Source organism: Tenrec ecaudatus, chromosome 12, assembly GCF_050624435.1.
Source record: "Tenrec ecaudatus isolate mTenEca1 chromosome 12, mTenEca1.hap1, whole genome shotgun sequence".
NCBI classification, from domain to species: domain Eukaryota; kingdom Metazoa; phylum Chordata; class Mammalia; order Afrosoricida; family Tenrecidae; genus Tenrec; species Tenrec ecaudatus.
In genome coordinates this window covers 34,396,226-34,421,293 of record NC_134541.1, presented here as the reverse complement: position 1 = coordinate 34,421,293, position 25,068 = coordinate 34,396,226, and the positions used below count along the sequence as shown (strand labels likewise).

The 25,068-nt window shown below is 45.3% G+C and overlaps 1 protein-coding gene across 2 annotated transcripts in view; it reads left to right on the top strand.

The window, feature by feature from the left end:
* The window catches only part of DNAAF9 (dynein axonemal assembly factor 9), a 132,586-nt gene that overhangs the window by 82,096 nt on the left and 25,422 nt on the right, over window positions 1–25,068 (top strand). For both annotated transcript variants that reach the window (XM_075563923.1, XM_075563922.1), the window contains exons 22-28: window positions 431–577; window positions 1,746–1,834; window positions 2,364–2,465; window positions 2,714–2,831; window positions 4,592–4,680; window positions 6,925–7,083; window positions 16,899–17,024. In XM_075563923.1, coding sequence (XP_075420038.1) covers window positions 431–577; window positions 1,746–1,834; window positions 2,364–2,465; window positions 2,714–2,831; window positions 4,592–4,680; window positions 6,925–7,083; window positions 16,899–17,024 — 830 coding nt within the window. The remainder of the gene's footprint in view (window positions 1–430; window positions 578–1,745; window positions 1,835–2,363; window positions 2,466–2,713; window positions 2,832–4,591; window positions 4,681–6,924; window positions 7,084–16,898; window positions 17,025–25,068) is intronic.

Sequence of the window (25,068 nt, the reverse complement as noted above, 5' to 3'; positions counted from 1 at the left end):
GTAAACATTTGATGGCTGAATGAATGAAAAGAAAGAAATGTGGTGTGACCTCCATTTATTACTGAGTAGATGACTTAACTGCATAGGTATGTTACTGGACTCTATTCTAACACAATGCCTGTCACATAATAGGGCTCGGGAGGTGTTGGTTAAATGAATGAACAACCTAGAAGGTTAAAGAGTGTCCTCAGCATTGTTGGTTGAGTTGGAACATAAATGGAATCTCATTGTTCTGGAAAGAATCTTAAGACGACATTTTTTGTTTAGGAGAAAAAAACCATGTACTGCCATTCTTTCCTGTAACTGGATATTAGGAAATTTATTCTACTGAACCCCACAAAGCGACACTTCAAGAAAAGACTTGCCCTTGTGTTGGAGGGCTGGTACCACAGAAATAGCTTTCCTCATGGATGCCCCTCTGTCCTTTCAGGATTCCACCAGTGTTGTGGCTGCCCTTCTGGTAAACTTCAAAAGCTCCTTGCTGCCTCATCTCCCAGTGCATTTCCACGGATCGAACAATTTTCTGATGATCGCCCTTTTCCCCAGATCAAAGATATACCAAACATTCTATTCAGAGGTAAACATCCATCATTCTTCAGCAAAGCAGTGACTACCTTTTCTCCGTCGCAACTTAGATGGCGGGGCGATGTCTGAGCTAACAGTGAAGTGATACCTGGCACAGGTGGGAAGGGTGGGTGGGGGCGGGGCCAGGGAGCTCCTTCTCTTTCCTTCAGCTCCTAGAATTGGGTTCTCCTCAGGGAGAGCTGAGAGCCTGCAGGAACCAAATGAAGAGCTTTTGACTTCTAAAAACCTTCTCCTTTGTCCTCTTTAAATTCTAATTAGACGCAGTTCCCTTCTCATTGCTTTATAGAATTATTGGGCTTTACCCATTGAGCTCCCGTCAGTGCTGCTGACCACAAGTTTGGCAATTCAAATCCACTAACTGCTCCTCGAGAGAAAATGAGACTGTCTGCTCTCGTAAAGATTTACTGTCTCAAAAACCCGGCATAGGGTCCCTGAGTCAGAACCAACTCAGTGGCAATGGGTTTGATTTTGAGTTTGAGGAGCCACGGAAGCCAAGCTCTACCCGACTCTATGCTCTGCTTCCCGCCTATAGTTCACAGCCACCCCACAAATGCTGCCACCTGGCAACCGCATTGCGTACGCACTCAACTCGGGCTTTGCGTGAGTGAGGGAGCTTATGGCAAATTACACGACCAAGCAATAACCACAGTGAAAAGGGCGGCCAACCTGGTGACTGGTGGGAATGCTTCTCTGCCCGGTCTGTGCCTTCTTTTCCTCACTGCTTGCTGGCCTCCCTGCCTCCTGGTGGCTGTCCTTTTAATCTGGAGACCCAGAGACTAGCCTTGTTTCACCCATTGATTTCATCCATTCCCCTGCGGCAAGTGCTGTTCAAACCATTCCTGTCTGCCTACCCCTCCCACTAGGGTAGAAGCTTTCCCTTCTGCCACAACATTGGTACCTGATCCCTTCCTCTGTGTCTCCTGACCTCTGAAGGAGCAGAATCCCTGAGGAGAAGGGACCCAGAAAGAGATTCTGGTGTTTGAAAAACACAGAACAAAATTGCTCCTAGCCCCTAATTGTGCAGCACAGCTTGTTTGTTATAATAGTTTTTCTTCTCTGTACTGACCATCTAGATTTTCAACAACTATCAAATCCCATGTGGGTCCCACATCCTGTTGTTGGGTTTAAAGTGTTCTTTGCTCAGATTCTGTTTTGTTTAGGTCTTCTCCCCCTGGCAACGGCAGGCGAACTCAGGGCTCTCTTTAAAAGTGATCCAGGAAGATGGATTATCTGTGGAACAAAGGAGATTGTAAGTGGCTGCCTCCAGTGTTTATGCTTGCTTCCCTGAGCTTTGTGTGTGCTCTCCCTGCGGGATGACTTGTGTTATGTAACGCAGGGGTTGGGGTTTCTAAAAGGGCCAACACAACCATTTCAGGGCTGCCAGTCTACAGGTAACCCCAGTGCCTGGGGGAAGTAGAAAGCAAGAGAGATGAAATCAACTAAGAATCAGAAACCCCTAATGTTGCCAAGGGGTTTCTAACCAACCTTCCTATGTGGGCATAGCATCTCAGTTGGCCCTTTGCCAAGCTCAATCATGACCACTCACTCACTCTGCCAGGCTGCTCGAGAGAGGTGAAGGAAATATCTCCACTCTGAAGATAATTAGCGCAAGGTCATCGTGTATTAACACCACGTTTTGTTTTAAGTCAGGGAAGTGCTTATTTTGGAAGCGCACAGACTGTCACAGGACTCTGGCTCAAAAGCAGGAAAGCAAGATGCAGAGCGTCCGTGTGCTGTAGGGAGACAGAATTGTAATCTGTGGGCTTGTGGTATTGCAGGCATGCCAGCGCACAGAAGCTGTTCAACGCCCTGAGCCACCCTGCGGGCGAGAACTGGAGTCCTCTGAAGCTGCTCTCAGCCAGACTCCCAGCGCTGGACTGGTGAGCCCGGGTCTCTGTTGGTAGATGGGGTTTCAAGGGCGTTGGTCCTTTCTGAGCTCCTCTTTCTTTCCAACTTCTCAGGGGGCCATGGTCAAAGCAATAGTGACATGCCATTTAACACGTTTTTAAGCAGAGAGAAGCTCTCTAAAGGTTTCTTTTTCAGCAGTTGAGTAAGAACTTTCTCATGTGAATTGGCACATCCAGGCCACCCTGACAAAAGTAGCACAAGAGCAATGGCTATTTTCCAGGTTTCTCCAGCATTTTGCCGTCGGCAGCGTTAGTCGGGAGCCTGTGATGAGGACCCATCTTCCTGTCTTGCTGCAGCAGTCGGAAAGCAAGCCTCCTCTCCGAGTGGGAAATGACAAGGTAGAGTTGCTCACTGAATATACTGGGAATTCACGGGAAGACAATCCTGCGAGCCTGCCCGCGGATCGTGTGTGTCCATTAACAAAAGGAACTCAGGTGGACTTCCCTTCCAAGACTCTCCGCCTCCTGGGATACAGATGCCATGGTACACATGAGACTCACTCTGCACAATGACAGTGTCCTACAGCGACGTTAACCCTGGCCAGGTTCCTTGACAGTGATACAGCCCTGGCACCTGGCCCTGCCCTCCCCTTTGCTTCTCCACGTCTTTCACACCCTTCCTTGTTTCTCTCGTGCCATCAGTTCTTTCTCTCTGTGACAAGGACTTAACTGGCACGTTGTGCTTAGTAAGGGGGAGGGAGCCCATGTTGTATGGGTCTTGCATCCCCAGGGTAAGGTGATACTTCACAAACATCCTTTTCCCAAGAGCGGACCTTAATCTGCTCCCAGCTCACACTTCCCTCCTCTTCACCCGCCTCCCACCATTCCTTTGGAATCATATGCTGTAATATACTCACTCAAATAAGGGTGTTTATTTTGTTGTGCAAATCATGAAGACACTCGGCTGCAAAAGACAGTGGAAGCACTAAGACATCAGGAGCATCACTTTTCCCTTTGGCAAGAGTTTTCAGAGCCTGAAAATGCCAGCTTGTTATATTTTGTTAAAATGATACACCAGGACTGACCATAAAGTCGGAGACCTCGGGCCGTAAGCATCCATGCAGTGATGGGAGCGGCTGAGTGCTAGTCTGTGAGGAGGAGAAACAAAAGGCACCTGCATGGAGTAAACCCAAGGGGACACAAAGGGACCCAAAGTCAGGGTCCTAGTCAGCCAGCACAAGGGCGGAGCTTCAGGTTTCCAAAGAAGAGGCATCCCTGGCCAGCTGTGTGCTGATGTGACCAGTTCAAAGACTGAGTGCCCCCAAGGTTAACTTTAGTAGAAGTCATCTGTGACTGAGCCTGTCCTAGGGAATCTTGGATGTGGTGGGATAAAGCATAATCTCAGAGCTCTTGTCATATGCAGAGACATACTTAAGGTTATGTAGCTCATGACTCCCTTGTTGACTTCTCCTTTTTTCAATGAATTTCTTCAAGTTGCTTTGGAACTAACTACCTGACAAGCAGCTGGTTTCCATGTGGTTGCATAAGAAGGTTAGGACAATCCACCCTGGCTCCTTTCTCAAGAACCCCAGCATTTCCCACCCCCATGGGTTGTGACCTAGCCCTGCCATGTGGCTTAGCAGGCACGGCAGCCAGCCACCGCTCTCCTCGGCTGCGCTTACCACATGCTCAGACCTTTCCTCCAGACTCCTTCCTGCCCACGATTTGTTACAGAGAAGCCATGTTCACCCTAATGTCTGCTCTGCAGAGTAGTGTGGTCTCACACACTTCGGCTCTTGTAGTTTGTTGTTGTATTTTAATTGACCTTCCTACAACCCACCAAAAGCCAGCTCCACAGAAATTTTTATAGGAACGCTACCAGGGTACTTCAGAAAGTTTGTGGAAAAAATGGAATTCTAAGATAATGGAAATTTTCCACACACTTATTGAAGCTCCCTGGTACTCTCTGTTCTAAGCCAGGCACTCTTCTGAGCACTAAACACACATGTGTATGAGGTCAGCACATCCTCCCATCCACCCTGCAGCACCCCGGAGCTGGGTGACTTGAAAACCACAAAAGCCTAGATCCAGAGTCATCTCTTGACTCACACGACGCCGCAGGCTCTCAGTGGGCTGCCATGCGATGTTTCTTTCCCTAGGTTGTTATCAACATTGTCACGGGCCTCCCAGGCTGTCATGCTAGCGAGCTCTCCGCTTTTCTGGTCACACTGCATAAGGAATATGGCAGGTGAGTATGGCTGCTGCGGCTGTTTTGGGGGGAGGCATTCATCGCTTGGGCTTAGACACGCACAGGTTCCCCACTATGAATCCTCTCGTAAGCCAAAATGATGTAAAGTGAAAAGCAATGGCCATTAATTTATATGGGGAAATATCTTGAACATTCCCGTACCCCAAAGACAATCTACCAAGTCATACGCAATGACCCAGAAAACCTAAAATAGCACTAATGTGTAGTGTTCACGGGGAGTCCTGGTGGCATCGTAGTTATACATTGGTCTGCTAACCCAGCGGCTCTCAACCTGTGGGTCACGACCCCTGTCACAGGGGTCACCTGGTTCATAACAGTAGCAAAATGACAGTGGTGAAGTAGCAATGAAAATCATTTTATGGTTGGAGGTCACCACAACATGAGGAATCATATTAAAGGGTTGCAGCACTAGGAAGGTTGAGGATCACTGTGCTAAACGAAAGGTCAGCAGTTCAAAACCACCAGCCACTCCATGGGAGAAAGATTGGGCTATCTGGCTGCTGCAGAAAGTGACCGTCTTGGGAGCCTGCGGGGTTAGTCCTACCTTGTCCTATAGGGTCATTATGAGTCAGAAAGAGTTGAATGACACGATTTGGGTTTGTTTGGGTTGGGGGTGGGGGGTCTTGGTGGTGGTCTCAGACACGGTCCACAGATCTGGCTGAGACACACTGAGTGTAGTTCTCTGGCAGGAGCTTGGGGACGCCGGACTCGCTGCTCAGGGGTGGCTCTTTAACAGCTCACTGCAGAACAAATGCTGACGGCGAGTCTTCACTGTTTGCCGTCTTTAGTAAGAGCAAACACCTTTTGGATTTCTTTGAGTTAGCGACAACAGGCACTAACACAGGTGGTTTGTTAAAATGAAGCAGCATACGAGCCCCCAACAAAATGCTCTCGTAATAAGAGAGCATTTAACAATGAAGCAGCATTAAGAGAACTTTCAAAAAGCAGGGACTAGCTGTACTAACCTGGGGTGTCATGGTATCAGCATAGTAGCCCTCTATCCACATTTAACACATTCGCTCTGCCCATGCCCTGTATGCCAAGCATGGATCTCTTAAGCTTAACCGTCTGAATAGATACAGATATCACAGTCCTCAGATTTCATTCTAGTTTGGGGAGACAGACAGTTAGCCAGATCCGCAAATCAGAGTACATCAGGCTTTGGAAAGGGCTGTGGAGAAGGTAGCAGCGGTGAGGACTGTAGGGGATGGGGGAGGTGGCTGGAATTCCAAGTCTACACGACATGTTCAGGGTCGCTCTCACCAAGAAGTTGGCATTTGAGCGATGGCCTGAGGCTGTAAAGGATGACACACTACATACATGTAGAAGGAAAGCATTTTCGCAGCAGGACCTGCAAGTGCAAAGACCCAAGAGCTTGCCTGGTCCCTCGGGAAATTGGGAGTCAGTAGATATGGTGATCCTTCCAACACCACAAGGAGTCTGTCTGTGGAGCTCAGGTGCAGCCTGGCCCACGTTGGTCCAGATGACTATGGGGGAAAAAAGGCCACTCATCCACCACCCACCTGGCTGGCCAGTTATGAAAAAACCCTTGCAGGTTAAACCAGGTATTCACTCTCTAGTGAGTCAGCCCCAATATACAGCATCCTGTAAGAAGCCATCCAAGAACTGAGAAGAATGAAATTGCCTAAGGAATTGAGAATTTGGGGCGGGAGATGGAAGGCCTGGGCGAGTTTTGGAGAGATGTTCAGGGACTGTCAGAACTTAGAGAAGTGCTAAGTGACGAATCAGTTCTCCCCACTAGTGTCTGCTGTGCTGCTGCTGGGTGACAGAGGAGAGGCTTGCCTAGACTGGCCTCTGTGGGAACAGGTTCTCACCTTGTGGGGAGCAGCTGAGCCTTGCGCCCATCCACCAAGGCCCCTTTGTCCTTCCGCAAACATTCTGGAGTTCTCCGCTTTGCAGCGCTGGACACCACACTGAAGCATCTGATCAGGAAGGAGCCGCTTGGCCAGAGGGTGTTTCTCTCAGTTCTGACACCTGTTGGTCATGCGCTTCCTGACCTCGTTCCCTGTGGCAAAGGGTTTCTTATCAGCCAGGACTGGGCTCTCACCAGCCATGGCCCTCCACCTTGTTCTGTAGTGCCAGGAGTGCTCTCCTGGTACAGGTCACGTCTGAATCTGCTATGGGAACTCGCTGAGTCCACAGGCCAGGCCAGCAGGTGCTCGCCCCTCTCCGCACAGCTGAGATTGCATTTGTCATTTCCAGGTGGATGGTGTACCGCCAACTTATGGACAGCTCCGAATGTTTCCATGCTGCCCACTTCCAGAGATACCTTTCCAGCGCCTTGGAGGCCCAGCAGAACCGCTCTGCCCGCCAGTCAGCCTACACCCGCAAGAAGACCAGACTGCTGGTGGTGCTACAAGGGTGAGCATTTAGGGTCTACAGGGACAATGGCGTAGGAGCGGCACCCTTTCATTTACTAATTTTGCATGTGTGCAAACCGGGCACAGAGCAAACTGCATAGGAGCCTGGGGGTGTCTGTGCTACACAGAGTCACCTTAATAGAGCCAGGACTTCAGCTGCCATCCTGTGGCCTAGAGTCCCTGGTGTCGCTTGTGCACAAGTTTGACGTTTGCCTTTTTCATCATACTATTCCCAAAGGAGGGCAGTTGGAAGGAGGCTTTCTGGGCTAGGCTCTTTGCTCATCTGATAACAATAATGGGCCTTAGACCTATTCCTACATCCTCTGGATGAAGGGGCTTCACCCATTTCAGTCCTTCCTCCTGTGAAATTACCAAGATGGCCCTATATTCTGCCATCTCCAAACACATCGTGCCTGAGATTAGATGGCTTGCTTGCCTGGGAGGGTTCCCTAGGACCTTCAGTGAGGGCCGTGAATAGTCCAGCTGGGTGAGGACCTCCCCTTTCCTGATTATGCGCAGAGCTGTGAATGTAGGGTCCCTGACTGATGGAGGCCCTGTGTGCACAGAATTACCACGAGACGTGACATGGAATGGCAGCTTTGACTATGTGTGCGGCTCGGCTCCCGGGCCCCAGGCTGTTGGGTTGATGGGGTTCCCGATACTCTTAACGGGTCCTAAGGCTTGACTTCGTGATTATGAAAAATATTAAAGACAGTGGGACACAGGGGCTCCCCGCCCCATGTCAGGACTGAGAGAGTGAATCTGTTTTCCAATGGGGATATCTAATGGAGCTTACAGATCTTTCATAAGGCATGCACGTCATACAGCTAACACATAGTCAACGGGTAATATCATAAGCGGGTGACATCATAAACAAGCAGTGACGTGACCTAGTACTAGTGGACCTCACCACCCCCAGCCCTCCCCAGGAGTTTGCTACATTTTATGGTGGTTTATCTATAGAACCCGATTGCTCTTATCTACAGATAACCTCAGGCATAGTGAAGTAGGCAGACACAGAAATGATTCATCTATATTGTAGCTCCAGGGACAGTGTCCAGTCTTGAGAATGTATATTAAGATTTGTTTATATCTCACAACCATGAGGGTCTTTCCCCCACCAGGGTCGGCTTTCCAGACCTGTAATTATGAGCATGGATGATTTAGCTGCATTACATTCTCATCCCGTCCCTCAAATTACCACACCAGGCTGCAAGGGAGCTTCCCTTGGCCTGTTCTAAGACCTTCCAGGGAGGAGCTCCCAGCTGGCCAGCCCATCCGCACACCAGGCCAGGGGGGAGCAGGCCTGGTCAGGGAAAACATGGGCTATGCTTTCCACTAGTGTCATTAGAATAGCTAATAAAGCAGCTTTGGGCAGTCCGCACAAAGTACTTTTATTCTATGCTGGGTTTTGTGCTAGTAATAATTAATATTTGCAATTGGCTAGTTATTTCCAGTAACAAATGGGCCCAGCTCCCAAACCCTGTAGTCTCCTGGCTGTGATGATGAGAAGTGAAAGTAAGGCGAGTGATCCTGAGGCAGGAGGCAGTGATAGGAATGTGCTGCTGCCCCCCGCCCCCTCAGGCCACTGTTCCATGTCTTCAGACCTTGTCCTCAGACCTCTGCTCAGCCTTCTCTTCTGTCAGCCTACACGGGTCCTACAGAGGGCCGGCCCAAGGTTGTGGAAGCACAAAAGAAGAATCTGGGCCTGAAGCCACTTGTTTTTTATTGCTTCCTATAGTCAGAAAAAAAAAAAGGCTTGGCCCAATTCTATCCCCTTCTTCTGCCGGAGTTGGAGGTGTGGACCTGCAGGCGAAGTGGGCAGCCTGAAGCTGTACAGCTGAGATTATTTCATCTTCCTTTACTTCTGAGGGCATTGCTGACCCCTTCTCTCTGACTTTATCACGCCACAGAAGCGTCACCTGACCCACTGCTGCTAGACTGCCAGGGCATCACATGACCTAGCCCGCTGCTGCCCTCAGTCTTAGCGGACCCTGGGACCTCGGATTTCCTGCCACACTCCCATCAGACTAGCAGCAGCTACTGTGACTCCACCCTCCCTCGGACTCACTTGGCAGGAGCATAGAGCAGCTTCCTTTGCAGCAGGCCCATCTCCTGGCACAGACCTTCCAAGCACATTATTGAGGTTGCTGATCAAAGAGACCCCAGACGATTCCCCAGTTTGTAATTGTGCTCCCCAAGCATGGCTTGTCGGGAGAAATCGGTGGGGTGGTGCGAGGTAGACTTTTCTCCTACCCCGAGTGGCTGTGTGCCAGCTGACTTCCTCCAGCAGCATGGGAAGTGAGCTTTGACACCCCGTGTACCGCCAGGGAGTGTCTTGAAATTTGAATCACTGCATTTGGATCCATTTTGAAATGACAAAAATTTAGAAGTGGAAGACAGATTCTTGCTTGTGAGGAGTTAGAGATGGGGACAGAAAATGTGGGAGGCTAAAAGGGCCACACGAGGGGTCCAGGTGGCGTTATAAGGGCTGAGTGCCTTGATGGTGGCAGTCAGTGGTAGGAGACCTACTCTCGGATGACAAGAGCATAGAACTTAATGCTCACACAGACACATGTGAGGAAAAGTAAAACTGAGATGACCCAAAGTTTTCAAAATTAATTTTAAGGACTTCTTTGGTGGGGAGCGAACACATGGGATCTCCATGAGTCAGAATTGACTCAGTGGCAACAGATTTGATTGTTCTTTGTGCGTGTGTGTGTGTGCTTACACCCTGGAGTGTGGTAGAAGTTATTCTTTACAATTTCTACGTTAAAAGCCAACTGTCTCTCAAAATAAAAAGGGGATTAATGGCACACACATGCCCAGTCAAATAGCAGTACTTATGTTGCAAACAGAAAACCACCCAACAGAGTCTTGAATGGAATCTCTGTTGTCTCAGGAAAGAAAGTAAAGTTCCTGCTCAGTTTGGTTTGGGTATGTTTTTTGTTTTTGTTTTTAGTAAAGATTACTGACAAGCAGACAAACAAGAAAAGCCAGTTCTTTCCTTCGTTATACAGTCAGCACGTTAGCCAGAGTGGCCCTGGTGCAGCTCTGGCGACTGGGGAGCCAGGCTTCCTTGGGGGCTGAGGGCGGGCTCCTTCCGCCTGCAGACGGGTCCAGGGTGGAGCCCTGCGAGGGCCACAGCTGCTGAGGGAGCCCCTTCATTTCTGTTGCTTTGTTCCCCTGGATCCTTTTATTTATTTATTTATTCTAGTTGTTGTGTATATATACACACACACAGAGTGTACAATTCAGTGACATTAATTATATTCACCGTGTTGTGCTAACAGCTCCACCGTCCATTTCCAAACCCTTGTCATTACCCCACACAGACTCAGACGCCCTCTTCCACAACTCCTCCCTGCCCCTTCCCCAGCCCTCATGAACCACGAATGAAGTTTTATCTCTATATGAATGTATCTCACGACATACCTCATTTCAGTGGGGTCCTATCTTTGTCCTTTTGTGCTTGGCTTATTTCTGCATAATGGTTGAAAGGCTCGTCCATGTTACAGCATGTATCCCATTTCCCTGACTGATAAGCCATCGTATGTCTACCACATTTTATTTATTGATCTCCTGATGGACATTTGGCTTGTTGCTGTCTCTTGCCTCTTGTGAATAGTAATGGTACAGTGAGCATTGGTGTACAAGTATCTGATTGAATCTGGCTTTCCATTTGAGTATCTACTTTGGAGTGAGTCATATGGTAATTCTGTGCTTAAAACCCAAACGCACGGCCAGGGCATTGGTGCTGACTCCAAGCAACCCCCTTTGGGTTTCCGAAACTAACTGTTTACGGAGCTGCTGGTGGTATCGAACTGCTAACCATGCAAATTACAGCCCAGTGCTTAACCGGTCGACCACCAGGGCTGCTTTTGCAGAAGTACCTACTTGTTTTCCACAGTTTGGAAAGTGACTCTTAATGAGTAGATTACATTAGCAAGGCCCTCTTCTCTTGGCACCTGTAGGCTCCTGGCTGCAGTCTCTCCACATGTGTTGCCCTATTTTTCACTCGAACCTGTTTCCATTAAAATTAATGAAGATTAATGAAGTGCTCTGAAAAGCTGGGAAATTCCTAGCCATTTTTTCTAAGGGAAATTCTGTTGCATTAAAATGACCCAAGTCCTCAATCTTTGGCTTATAAGTCTTTCAACCTCCATTTCTACGCTATGAAATGAGAGTGTATATTCTCATACTGAACTTATAAAATAAAAAGCTCAAAATGCTTTGGGGTTTGTTTGTTTGTTTGTTTGTTTGTTTGTTTGAAGAGTACAAAAGCTAATGCTGAGGAGCAAGGCTGAAGCAATGAAGCACATCAAATCCATTGGACGCTTCCAAGAAGAGACTAGAGGGAGCCCTGAGGGTGTGGTAGTCATATGTTGGGCTGCATTGCACAAGGTCAGCAGCTCAAAACCATCAGCCTCTCCTTGGGAGAAAGTCCAGACTTTCTACTCCTAGAAACAGTTAGTCTTCGAAACCCACAGGGGCAGTTCTACCCTGTCCTATAGGGTTGCTTTAAGTCAGCATCGACTCGATGGTAACAAGAGAGAGATAGAGGAGATTGAGGCAGTATGTGTCAGCCTGGTTTACTTCGTGCTAGGCAGTGTGCTGGTGTGTGGGATGTTCTGGCCACCAGGTCTACCCGAGCACTGCCCACTCTGGGGAAAGATCCCCACCCGGTGACATACACACATACCTGGGCAGAAGAAGTGTTTACAAGGTCCAAGGGAACAGAAAGACTTTCTGTCTGGCAGGCACTTGTGTGGGGTTGGGGTGAGGTAAGTGTAGGGGTGTTGTTGTTGTTGTTGTTGTTGTTGTTGTTGTCATTGATAGGTGCCGTGAGTTGGCTCCAACCAGATCAGCCCTGTGTACAACAGAATGAAAACTTGCACGGTCCTCTATACGATCCTCACAGTTGTTCCTGTGTCTGAGCCCAGTGATGCAGCCCCTGTGTCAATCTATCTCATTGAGGGCCTGCCCTTTTTTTTTTTGCTGTCCCTCCACTTTCCCAAGAATGATGTCCTCCAGGAACTAGGCTCTCCTAACAATATGTCCGAAGTATGTAAGGCGAAGTCATCCTTGCCTCTGAGGGCACTCTGGCCTTATTTCTTCCACACAGATTGCCTTGTCTTTTTAGCAGACCATGGTACTTTCAATATTCTTTGGGAGCACCATAATTCAAATGTATCAATTGTTCTTCCATATTCAATGTCCAGTTTTCACATGCACATGATACATGGCTTGGGTCAGGCACACGTTAGTCCTCAAAGTAACATTCTTGATCTTCAATACTCTAAAGAGGTTTTGTGCAGCAGATTTACCGAATGCAATCTGTCTTTTGATCTCTTGACTTCTGCTCTCTTGAGCATTGATTGTGGATCCAAGCAAGACAAAATCCTTGACAACTTCACCCTTCTCTCCATTTACCATGATGTTACCTATTGGTGCAGTTGTGAGGATGGTGGTTGACTAGAGAAACAAATTCATAGATACTCATACGTGTATAAGAAAGAGCTTTATATAAAGAGTACATGTATATTTAAAAATAACAGTCCAGATCAAGTCCATGAGTCCAATATTAGCCCATATGTCCCTTAACAGTCTATGAATTCCTCTTCAGACTCACAATGATGTCAGCCAAATGCAGGAAGATCACAGGCCAGTGGGTGGAAGTCTTGTGGATCCACTGGCGTTGGAAGCATCTCATTGCTGGTGTCGGTCTCCATGTGGCTCATCCAACTCTAGGGCTCTGGGGCTCTGGCCTAACTCCATATAGCTTGTCATCAGGAATGTCAAGCAGAAAGGGTGTGTTCTGCCTCCATGGAAGAAGACAGGAGTTCCCAGAATCCTCAGGAAAAGACCATGCTCACACAGAAGCCTGGCTGACTATGACCTGATTGGCAGGCTAGACTCCACCCCTTCGCAAGGTGACAGGAGATTACTTAACTGCCACAATGTTCTTCCTTACATTGAGTTGTAATCCATACTAAAGGCTACAATCCTTGATCTTCATCAGCAAGATCTTCAATTCCTCCTTCCAGCAAGCCAGGTTGTGTCATCTACATAGCTCAGGTTAATAAGCCTTCCTCCAAACCTGATGCTGCATTCTTCTTCATAGACTCCAGCTCCTCTGATGAGGTGCTTACCATACAAATTGAACAAGTATGTTGAGACGGAACTATCCTGATTTTAACCATGCCGTATTCCCTGTTCTATTCGCACAACTGCTTCTTGATTCAGGTTCCTCGTGAACACAATGAAGTGAGGTATTGCTCAGTGTGTAGAATTTCTGTTCCCAGTTGTTTGAAGTAGTGCTAGATCCCTTTCCATGGTGGCGGTACAAATGTGTACTCCCACCAGTTGTGGATGAAGGTACTGATCTCTCCACATCCTCCCCAACATTTGTTGTTTGCTATTTGGTTTTTCATTTGGCTGTCATTGTCAGTGTAACATGCTATCTCATAGTGAGTTTGATGTGCATCTCTCGGATGGCTAGTGATCATGAGCATTTTTCATACATTTGTTGGTCATTTGGATGTCAGCTTTGGCGAACTGCCTTATTCATGTCATTTGCCCACTTTTTAGTTGGGCTATTCATCTTTCTTATTGAGGTGTTGCCATCTTATTTAGATTTTAGAGATGAATCCCTTGTCCACTGTATTGCTGCCAGAAGTTGTTTCCCACTCTGCATCTCTTTTCCCCTGTTGAGGCACATGCACGTCTTATTTTTGGTCAACCTCAGTCATCTGTCTTGTCTTCTGTGTGTGTCCTTCTTTATATCTTCTTTATATGAAGGGCCCTTAAGTGTGTGCCTATTTTCTCATGGATGGTCTTTATGGGTTTACATGGAGGTCTTTGCTCCATCTGGAGTCATTTTTTAATATGGGCTGAGGTATGAGTCTTGTTTGATTCTTCTGCAGATGGAGATCCAATTTTGCCAGCACTGTTTGAAAACACTTGCCTCTTTGCTATGTGATATTTTTGGCCCTTTGTCAAAGATCAGTTTTCTGTAGGTGGATAGATTTTATTTCTAGACTCTTCATTCTGTTCCATTGGTCTGTGTATCTACCGTTGTGCCAGCACCAGGCTGTTTTCAACGACTATGACTGTGAATAGGTTTTGAGGTCGGGTAGTGTGAGACTTCACGTTTTGTACTTCTTCGGAGATTTTTGCTTCTCCTAGGTCTCTTCCCTCTCCATATAAAGTTCTCGCTTCAGTTTTCTATTTCTTTAAACATTCCTAATGCTGTGACCCTTTAATACAGTTCCTCATGTTGGGACCCCTGCCCAACCATAAAATTATTTTCATTGCTACTTCATAACTGTAATTTTGCTACTGTTATGAATCGGGCAACCCCTGTAAAGGGCTATTACACACACACAAAGGGGTTGAGACCCACAGGTTGAGATCCTCTGCTTTAAAAAGTGAAGCTGAGATCTGGGTCAGAATTTTGTTGTATTTATAGATTGGTTTGGGTAGTATTGACATTTTCACAATATTAAGTTTTCATGTCCATGAACATGGACTATTCTCCCACTGAGGTATCATATATACTCATGTATAAACCGAGGGGTTTTTTGTTTTTGTAATTTTTTAAGAACAATTTCCACTTTATTTCCTTTCAGGTTTTTCTTCAGCTTCTAATCTTTACATAGGCTTTGGAGGAGGTCATGGGGCAGCACCTGCAGGTCTAACTTGAGCGGGGGGCGGGTTCGGTCCTTCCGGCCTTCGTGTGACCGGTTCCGGACCACCTTGCTGTGAAGGCACAACTCACACAGTCAGGCGGCTTCATGTGCAGCTTGGGAAGCCTTATGCGTCAGACACTCGCTGCAGATATGTCTCGAAGGTCACGGCCTCCTCTATGTGTCTTAGGACGAACTTCTTCATGGCCTTGGCTTTGGGCGCCCAGCAGGCGCACATGGCCGCGGCCTTTCTTAGCACGGCTGTTGTTACGCCTTTCCTTTGTCATCTCAGAAGCAAGGAAGCGAGAGAAAAGATAAACTGAGTTTTTCAGCACATTTATTATGCAGGTTTTGTGATAAAAGTAGGTGCCTCGGCTTATACTTGAGTATATACGGTAGGCCTCTTTTGGTTTCTTGAAGTAGTGTTATTTTTTATCTCTGGCTGGGCTTAGTTAGAATATTTCATCCTTTGCTTGGCTATTATAAATGGCATTGTTTTCTTGATTTCTTTTTCAGAGCTCTCTTCCTTAGAGGAATCCAATTGATTTTTGTATGCTAATTTTGTATCCTGCCACATTGTCGAATCTTTTGATTGTTTCCAACAATTTTTTTGTCAAGTCTTTGGGAAGCCAGGTCTCTTTTTATAGATGAATTGTTTATAGAAACTCGGGAAATGTCTCTGGCCGGCTATACCTATCCTCTCCCACCCACTGGTCTCCCAAGGACACAGGCAGGCCCCCTTGATCTACAAGGTTACCCACCCATTTTGTATTCTCTTCATAAGAACAACGTTTCTGGGCCAGTTGGGGAAATAGACTCCACATGATAAAGAGGGTCTGTCCAAGATGTCATGTCCAGTTCTCTCATCCGCTTTTGCTTTTTGGCACTGAACATCTTAGCGAGAGTACAGTGAAAATACCGCATAGGCTGCTGCTGATCAGTGTTTGAGAACACAAATGAGGTGGGGTTGGGGAGCAGTGGCGAGTGCCAGAGGGAGGGCTGCTGTTTTCATGGGGATGGAGAGTTTCAGATGGCCTGTCTCATAAGAGGCAGTGTGAGCAGAGGGTAAAAAAGGTGAGGGATTGAGCAGGGAGATAATCTGAGAAGAACATTGTAGGCAGGACAGTGACTGTAAAGGTGGGAGCATGTTCAGAGAACAGCAAAGAAGCCAAGGTGGCTGGATTATAATCAGTTAAAGAACAGTAGGAGAAGGGCCTTTTCCACGTCTCGTGGGAGGCTGATCTCAGGGGGTCATGCGGGCCATCCAGAGGATATTGGCTTGCTCACTGGGATGGAGCCGGTTGAGGGTTTGAGCGTAAGAGTGACATGATCTGACTGAGTTTGAAGGCTCCCTCTGACTTCTGGGTTGAAACAGACTAGAGAGGCAAGGATGGAAGGGAAGTTGATCACAAGAGAGGTAGCACTGAGGACCAAGTGGGAGCTGTGATCCCATTCTAGGTCTATGTTGAAGACAGAGCTGGCACAAGTGTACTCATAGACTAGACCGTGGTGTAAGAGGGAAAATGGGGTCAAAGACGACTCCAAATAAATCTTTTGCTCTAGCCGCTAAAAGTGTAGAATCCCCTCTGGGGAAAGGGACAAAAGCCTTGGGAGAGCAGCAGTTGTGGGGGGTTGGGTCATGAACAGAAATGAAGATGCCAAACTGGATCTGTACATTTGAAATTTGGAAGGAGCCCCAGGCAGGAGTATTTGACTTGAGGTTCCTGATGCTCTGCCACACCCTCCTTATCCCCCTCCCACATTGTCTCTACCTGTCTGTTCCGTGAGGTGATAAGGAAAGGAAACTATAAAAGAAACCAGAGACCAAGGCAAGAACTTCTAGCTTGCTTAGAAACAGACCCTGTGACTGAGTCCCGCCCTCAGAGTCCCGATGTCACCTGCAGGCTTGCTTTCTTGCACAGTTAAGAGGCACAGAGAAACTCCACTGCCAACAGGCTGTGCACACTCCCGGGGCTCTAAGTCACACCCAGTAGCCCTACCAAGGGCTTCTTTGTGTTTCCTTCCACCCTTGCTCACTCCCCCACACAGCTTGCCCCCTTTCTCAATCCTGCAACTCCAATCTACATCTAACACCTACCCCCCCACCCCACTTCTTTTTTTCTTCCAGCTATACAGATGTTATTGATGTTGTCCAGGCCTTGCAGACCCATCCAGACTCCAGTGTCAAGTCCTCCTTCACCATTGGTGCCATAACGGTGTGTGTGGAGCCTCTGAGCTGCTACATGGAGCACAGGTAATATTTAGGACCGCCTCCAGCCATCAGGATGGGTGTTGAGGTGTACAGAAAGTGAGTTTTTCTCCACCCACCAGGAAGAAGTGTACATCTTTATAGTGTGTTTGTCTGAGGAGCACATCGGTAGAGCTTATATATAGTAGATGGTCACTCATTCTTCCATTAGTGCAAGTTTCTCAAAAAAAAAAAAAAAGAGAAAGAACCCACATTTGGCCTGGCAGCTTCTCTTCAGCTCTCTCTCTCTCTCTCTCTCTGTGCACTGAGGAGTTGTCCATCTAGGAAGTGGGACTTGAAATGGATTCTCCTAGAAGGAAAGATCTGCCTATGGTTGTCTTTCCTTTTTACTGTAAGGGAAAGAGCTTGCATCCCGAGCACGGTCTGTGAAGTATCACAAAGTTCCTGGGTCACAATGTAATTACACTTTGATTGATTTGTCAAGAATAATCATTCTGTTGTATGGTTGAAGTAATTGCCTTGGCCATTTTCCCACCTCCATTAGTCATAAAGGATATCTCTAGTTTTTCACTGTCATAAATAATGCTGGGGAAAACATAGTTCCCCTGACAATTTTTGCAAATTTTAGATTCTTTCCTTAGACTAGATCCCTCCAAAGAGATATTAATCAGATTGTTTCATCAACTTCATTGCTCATTACTCACATTCCCAAATTGTTTTTTGAATGGGTTTTACGGTTTACACTGCCCAGTAGAGGCAGTAGCTATTTCACCATCAAAGAACTCTCTGGGCAAAATGTCAACTATTGTATTGTCCCTTCGTAGAGCTGTTTGTCTTCCTCTCCCTTTAGCCCACTGGAATGTGCCCAGGTCTGTAATCATGTGTTTTTTCTGGCTATTTCATATCAGTATCTGCTCCTGAATGCTCTATCCTTAGACCTTCATCTGAAAAAGTTCCCTTCCTACATGTTCTCCAAGTTCATATCTTTAAGCTCCTGCTGGAAATTACCTTAGTGGCTGCTTCCTTAATTACCTTAGTTGACCTCTAGAAATGTCACCCCGTTCACCTGTGATGTAGATTTTGCTTCCCCGACCCCCAAATAAGAAAGCCGAGTGGTCTGGTTTCCGTCGTGTGTGAGGTGCGGAGTGAAAGCCCAGCTGACAGCACCGTATTCTGTTTGAGTGCCATGTTCACTCTCAGTGTCCCTCCTGCCGTCCGTGTCTCTCCGTCCCCCAGGTGTTCCCAGATGACTGCTACAGCAAAGGTAGTCTGACGTGCACTACATACTACCAAAGGGGTTGTCACGAGAAGGTAGGAGAGTAATAAGAAGGAGTGGATGGAGATAGAATTATCCCAGACAAGTACTTTTCTACAATGTCCAAAGATGTTAAGGCAGAGAAACCTTAAAGAGGAAATGTAAAAGGTCCAAGGAAACGGCCACAAGTTTCTTTTTGTTTTTCCTCCCCAGCATCCCGTTTCCTCCCTCTCCTTCCCACCCTAGCCCAGCCTCCTCATAGTCTTCCGTCTTTTCCCTTGGTGTCAAAACCCCACCTCTGGTGGCCCCTTGTTTCCTTTTTATTTCTTGAAAATAATGGTATCAGGAAATACTTCTCTATGTTTGGCAGACTCCTCGGGGTTTTTAAGGATACACACTATTCCAGTGGGTGTGCCAGAGTTTACCATCTCCTCCACAGGAAGAGGTTTTTCATTATCTCTGTCTTTTTGCTATTACAGAAATTGACATAAACGCGGGTGTGCATCTATCTGTGTTTTATTCTTTATTTCTTCAGGGTATATACCTCGTTGAGAGATTGCAGGATCGTGTGATTTATATTCAGATATGTTTGAGGAAGCTCCATACTGTTTTCCAAAGTGGTTGTACAATTCTCTGATCCCACCAGCAATGTATGAATGTTCTGGTCTCTCCACATCCTCTCCAGCATTGGTTATTTTCTGTTGTTGTTTTCCTTTTAATTTTACTAACACTGTCGGTGTGAGCTGGTAGTATCCCATTAGTTTTAATTTTACATCTAATTGCAACTAATGCTCTTGAGCATGTCTTCATAGCATCCTTGGATGCCTGGGTGTTATCTTTAGTAAATCATCTACTTGTATCTGTGCCCATATTTTAACTGGGTTATTTGTGTTTTTCTTAAGGTATTGTAGTTTCTTATAGATTATTTTAAAATTAGCCTTTTTTCTGATTTGTCATTGTCAAATGTTTTTCCCCAATCTGTGGGTTTCCTTTGAACTCTTTTGATGTACATAAATGTCCTATGTATATTTACAAGATCCCACTCCTTTTTTTTGTCTTCTGTAGTGTGAATGTAGGAACCCTTGTGGTAGAGTGGTTATGCACCAGACTGGGATCAGTAAGGTCAGGTGTTTGAAACCTCAAGCAGCTCCACAGGAAACAGACAGGGCTTTCTACTCCCATAGCAAGTTACAGTAACAGAAACTCACAAGGGCAGTTCTACCCTGTCCTGTAGGCTCGCTGTGTGTTGCATCAACTCAACAGTGAGTTTGGTTTTTGGTTTCAGTGTGTGGGTTTTGTTTTTTTTTTTCTTCATTATGTGCCTTATATGAAAACCTTTTAGTTTTTCTCTCTCTTTTTTATAATTGATGATCCTTACAGCTCTAGGGTTTGTAGATAGGTCTTTAATCCATATTGAATTTGTTTTTGTACATGATATGAGGTATGGGTCTTGTATCATTTTTTCAGAGGGATGGGTATGATTCTTTTGCATGTAGAGATCAAGCTTTTTCAGCACTATTTATTGAGTCTCTCTTCCCCATTTAATGTGTTTTAATCCTTTATCAAAATTCAGGTGTCTGTAGGTGCTTGGCTGTGTTACTAGGTTCTCATCAGTTTTAATCCATTGGTCAACATGTCTGTCATACCAACCGCTGTGATTATGATGGCTAAAGAATAGATTTTGATATCTGGGAGTTAAAGGCCTCCAACTTCGGTGGTTTGTTTGTTTTTTTGTGTGTGTGTTTTTTAAATAGTTTTTTTTCTAACCATTTTATTGGGGGCTCATCCAACTCTTACAACAATCCATCCATTCATCCATTGTATCAAGCACATTTGACATTTGTTGCCATCATCATTCTCAAAACAGTTTCTTTCTACTTGAGCCCTTGGTATCAGCTTCTCATTTCCCCTCCCTCCCTCATGTACCCTTGATAATTTATAAGTTATTATTTTTTCATTTGTTACACTGACCAATGTCTCCCTTCACCCACTTTTCTGTTGTCCATCCCCCTGGGAGGGGGTTATATGTTGATCATTGTGATTGGTTCCCCCCACCTTCTCCTTTCCCTTCTGGTATGACTAATCTCAATATTGGTCCTGAGGGATTTATCTGTCCTGGATTCCCTGTGTTTCCAGTTCCTATCTGTACCAGTTTACATGCTCTGGTGTAGCCAGATTGGTAAGGTAGAATTGGGGTCATGATAGTCGCGGGGGAAGAAGCATTACAGAACTAGAGGAAAGATGTATGCTTCATCTGTGCTATACTGCACTCTGACTGGCTCATTTTTTTTTTTAATAAATCATTTTATTGGGGCTCATACAACTCTTATCACAATGGCTCACCTTTTTTTAATACTTTTTGTTTATCCTGGGTGTCTTTACTTTCCATATAAAGTTGCTGAGCGTCAGGATATTTTTGGGGGGGGGTGACAAATTGAATTGTGGTAATAGTTGCATACGTCTGTTAATTTACATTAAATATCATTGGGTTTAAATGAGTGAATTCCATGGTAAGCAGATGGTAAGTCAGTAGAGGTCTTAAATTTTTTTTGTAATCTGAGGTAAAAGGAGCCAACAAAAACTGATGGAAAATAAACTATTAAAGCTCTAGAAAAGAAATAAAGATTATATATAGTAAAATTACTATAGAAATAAGATGCCATTTGAAATAGTGCAAAGGAGCTGCTTGAGAAGATAAATTGAAGAGGAAATAAACAGAGGAACTATCATTGAGAAAAAGAGAAGACAGGCTTAGCTTTTGAGAAAACAAGAACCAGTCGGGTCTGTGATTGCCTAGTACATACTGAGTGTTTATTTTTATATGTTTTATATGTTTGGCTAGATGAGTATTTCAACATGTGTGCATTAGGTGTCTTTGAAGAGAAGTAGTTAAGATAGAAAAGGACTGAAGTGTCTATAATCTGTCCAAATAGAGAAATAAGGCTAAAATTAAGTAAATTATAGGTATGGAATATTAAAAGTATATGTAACAAAATCGAGAGTAAGTGATGGGAAATGTGAGTATACTAATTTTTTTGTATTAGGAAGTACTATTTAAGTCAATAAATCAAAATTACCAATTTGCTTATTTTCTAGATATTAAAGATTGGTTTCTAAATTTATCTCTGAATGTCTTCCTGGAAGTAATTTCTTATAGTGATTCACTGATGTCCTGCTAAGAAGTTAATTATTCTCCAAGAATGTACATAAATAGAATTAGAGAATTATGGGACCTGTGATTAAAGAAAAACTAGGAAATTATGAAAGCCTGTATAATTTTTAAAATTATTAAAACCCATTCAATTAAAAAGAATGTAGCTAACCAACTGTGATAGGAAAATGTGGCCAACAAAAAGCACCCCGGCCCCACCACACCCCCGCCCTTCCATCAAAAGTCAGGATCTGCAGGGGGACATCAAAAAGTTCATGGAAAAATTCCATTATCTTAACATTTTTACAAGCTTTTGAAGACTTGATAGTCCTCATCCTTCGAATTGGGACTTGGTGATGTGTCTTATTTAAACAAATGGGGCATAAGCAGACAGACATGAAACTAGCAGAGACTTGGAAACGCATGTTGGGCTTTTGCTCTCTTGCTTGAAATAGGCTCTTGGAGGATGAGAGACCCCAAGGAGAGAGACCCAGGAATCTGTCTTAAATACTCTGTACCATTTGAGCTATTTTAGACCAAAGAACTGCCTGGCCAGCTCAGAATCATGAGAAAGAATGAGCGTCACTGAGTTTGGGAATGGTATAGTAAGCAACAGGAGTCCATCGGTGGTGTAACAAGTTAGCACACTCAGCTAGTTAACAGTTCAGGACTACTCACAGGTGCCTTGGAAGAAAGGTCTAATGATCTACTTCCAAAAAGTTGGCCATTGAAAACGCTAAGGAGCAGAGGCCTACTCTAACACCCATGGGATCTCCAGAAATTAGAATCAACTCAATGACAACATATATACTGATAGCACGTAGCAAGAATATGGAAAACTACATACATTCACACACTGTTAACAGGAATGTAAGATGGTAACTCTTTGGAGGTAAATTTGGCCCTTCCATTAGTAGAATTTTTATCATACCACTGTATTTGTACAGATGTGCAGAAATATATAAAAGGACTTCAAAGAGTTCATGGGGAAAAATAGAATGAAAAGCTCATTTTTCATGTGAAGAAAGCTGATGGAGCCTGGCTAACAAAAGATATAGCATCTGGGGTCTTAAAGACTTGAAGGTAAACAAGTGGCCATCTAGCCCAGAAGCAACAAAGCCCACCTGGAAGAAGCACACCAGCCTGTGTGATCATGAGTTGCTGAAGGGATCAGTTATCAGGCATCAAAGAACAAAAAAATCATATCATTGTGTGCTCACCTTCCCGATAGATCACTGAAGACAAATGAGTGCATAAGCAAATGTGGTAAAGAAAGCTGATGGTGCCCGGCTATCAAAAGATATAGCATCTGGGGTCTTAAAGGTTTGAAGGTAAACAAGTTGCCATCTAGCTCAGAAGCAACGAAGCCCACATGGAAGAATAACACCAGCCAGTGTGATCACAAGGTGTCGAAGGGATCAAGTATCAGGCATCAAAGAACAAAACAATTAAATCATTGTGAATGAGGGGGAGTGCAGATTGGGGTCCCAAGATCCATCTGTAGACAACTAGACATCCCCGAACAGAAGATGTCACGGGGAGAGGAGTCAGTCAGGGTGCAGTGTAGCAATGATGAAACATACAACTTTCCTCTAGTTTCTAAATGCTTTCCCCTTCCCCCTGCTTCCCCCCACCCCCACAGCATGATACCAATTCTCCCTTACAAATCTGGCTAGACCAGAGGATGTACACTAGTACAGATAAAGACTGTGGAAACACAAGGAATCCAGGACAGATAATCCCTTCAGGACCAGTGCTGAGAGTACTGATACCAGGAGGGTGGAAGGAGGGTAGGGTAGAAAGGGGGAACCGATTACAAGGATCTACATATAACATATAACCTCCCTGGGGGATGGACAACAGAAAAGTGGGTGAAGGGAGATGTCAGACAGTGTAAGATATGACAAAATAATAATAATTTATAAATTATCAAGGGTTCATGAGGGAGAGGGGAGCAAGGGGGTAAGGGGAATTGAGGTAATACCAAGGGTTCAAACAGAAAACAAATGTTTTGAGGATGATGATGGCAACAAATGTACAAATGTGCTTGACACCATGGATGAATGTTTGGATTGTGATAAAGAGTTGTACAAGCCCCCAATAAAATGGTTTTTTTAAATAAATAAAAAATAAAATCTAATTTTTCCATGAACTTTTTGAAGCCCCCTCTTATATGTATATGGGTGTCTGCTGCCACAGGGATTCCAAGTTTCAAACAATTGAACCCATTCAGGCACTTTCCATAGAAGGGGTTTATTCAAGAACAGAACAATAATTAGATAGGATCCAGAATCTCTAGGAAGGTCAGTGAGTCAGGGCTGTCTCCGTGGAGCTGTCGGGAACACACTCAAATCTCTGTCAGACTACCAGGAATGGGGGCGTCTCCACTGCCTCCTTCAACCAAAAACAGAGCCAGCTTACCACCTGCGTCCTCATTCATCTGGCGCACTGCAGAATCGTGCCGTTCTTAAAGAAGGTGGAACATGGGCGCCAAGGAAGTCTGGAGAGCTGTTTTCTACCAGGAAATGAACTTCCGAAGCCCACCCCTAAGAAAAGTGTCCAACAGCCATGGCCAGTGTGCTCCGCAATGTTCAGAATAGTAATGCTTACAATGTCAGAGCAGGTGTGGCCCTGATTACATCAGTCATTATGTAGCCATATAGTAACATAAAATGTTACATAACCTACGGATTGTGGGAAGAGTTAGATGAGCCCCCAATAAAATGATTTTTAATGGTACATAACCATTTTTTAACATTACATAGCTATTCATGTGCTCACATGACAAATTTGCATAAGTGAGAAAAGCAAATTGCCAAACCAGTATATATTTCTTAAATGTTTATTTGTATATGTGCAGAAAATACCTAGGAAAATCCACACCAGACTGATAACCAGGGGCTCTTTCTGTGGAGATTGCTTTGGGGGAGGGGGAGTGTTGGATGAACAGGGGGTCATTTGACATTTTCTAGCATGTATGTGTATACTATGTATCCATGCCGGAAATGACAGATTAAAAGGAAGGGCATCACATCAGTAAGAACAGTCCAACATCTACCCTCGAGTAAAAGGCTGTCAGTGGTAGAATAATATCCACCTGTCGGCAAAGAAACTGGCTAATAGAACTGTGATTCAGATTTATGCATCAACCACTTATGCCAAAGATGAAGAACTTTACCAGCTTGTGCAGTCTGAAATTGGTCCAACATGCACTGAAGATGCACTGATAATTACTGGAGATCACCCCTCAAAAGTTGGAAACAAGAAGGCTCGGGAGTTGGAAAATATGGCCTTGATAATGGAAATGACTACAAGAGATAATATGACAAAATTTTGAAAAAGACCAATAACTTATCCACTAGGAAGCCATCTGGTAATTGTTTCACTCTGAGGGGCACCAAACTGTTTCAAGAAGCAGTAGCACCTGCCAGATGGGTAACTTCAGCGGGAGCGGGGGAACACACAGCCAGCTGTGTAGTGCCGAACGTACCTGGGTTTCTGTCTTAGTCCCGTCACAGGTGTGCGACCTTGAGAAAAGTGTGTATTCGATTTAGCCCTCCCAAACCCATCTGTGACATAGCGTGTGGACATGAGGACAGAGCCAGATGCACAATGCTTGCTTGTGCAATGCCCACGTGCACTCGGTAAAAGGAAGTTATTCTCATTCATGAACTTGTCCCCGC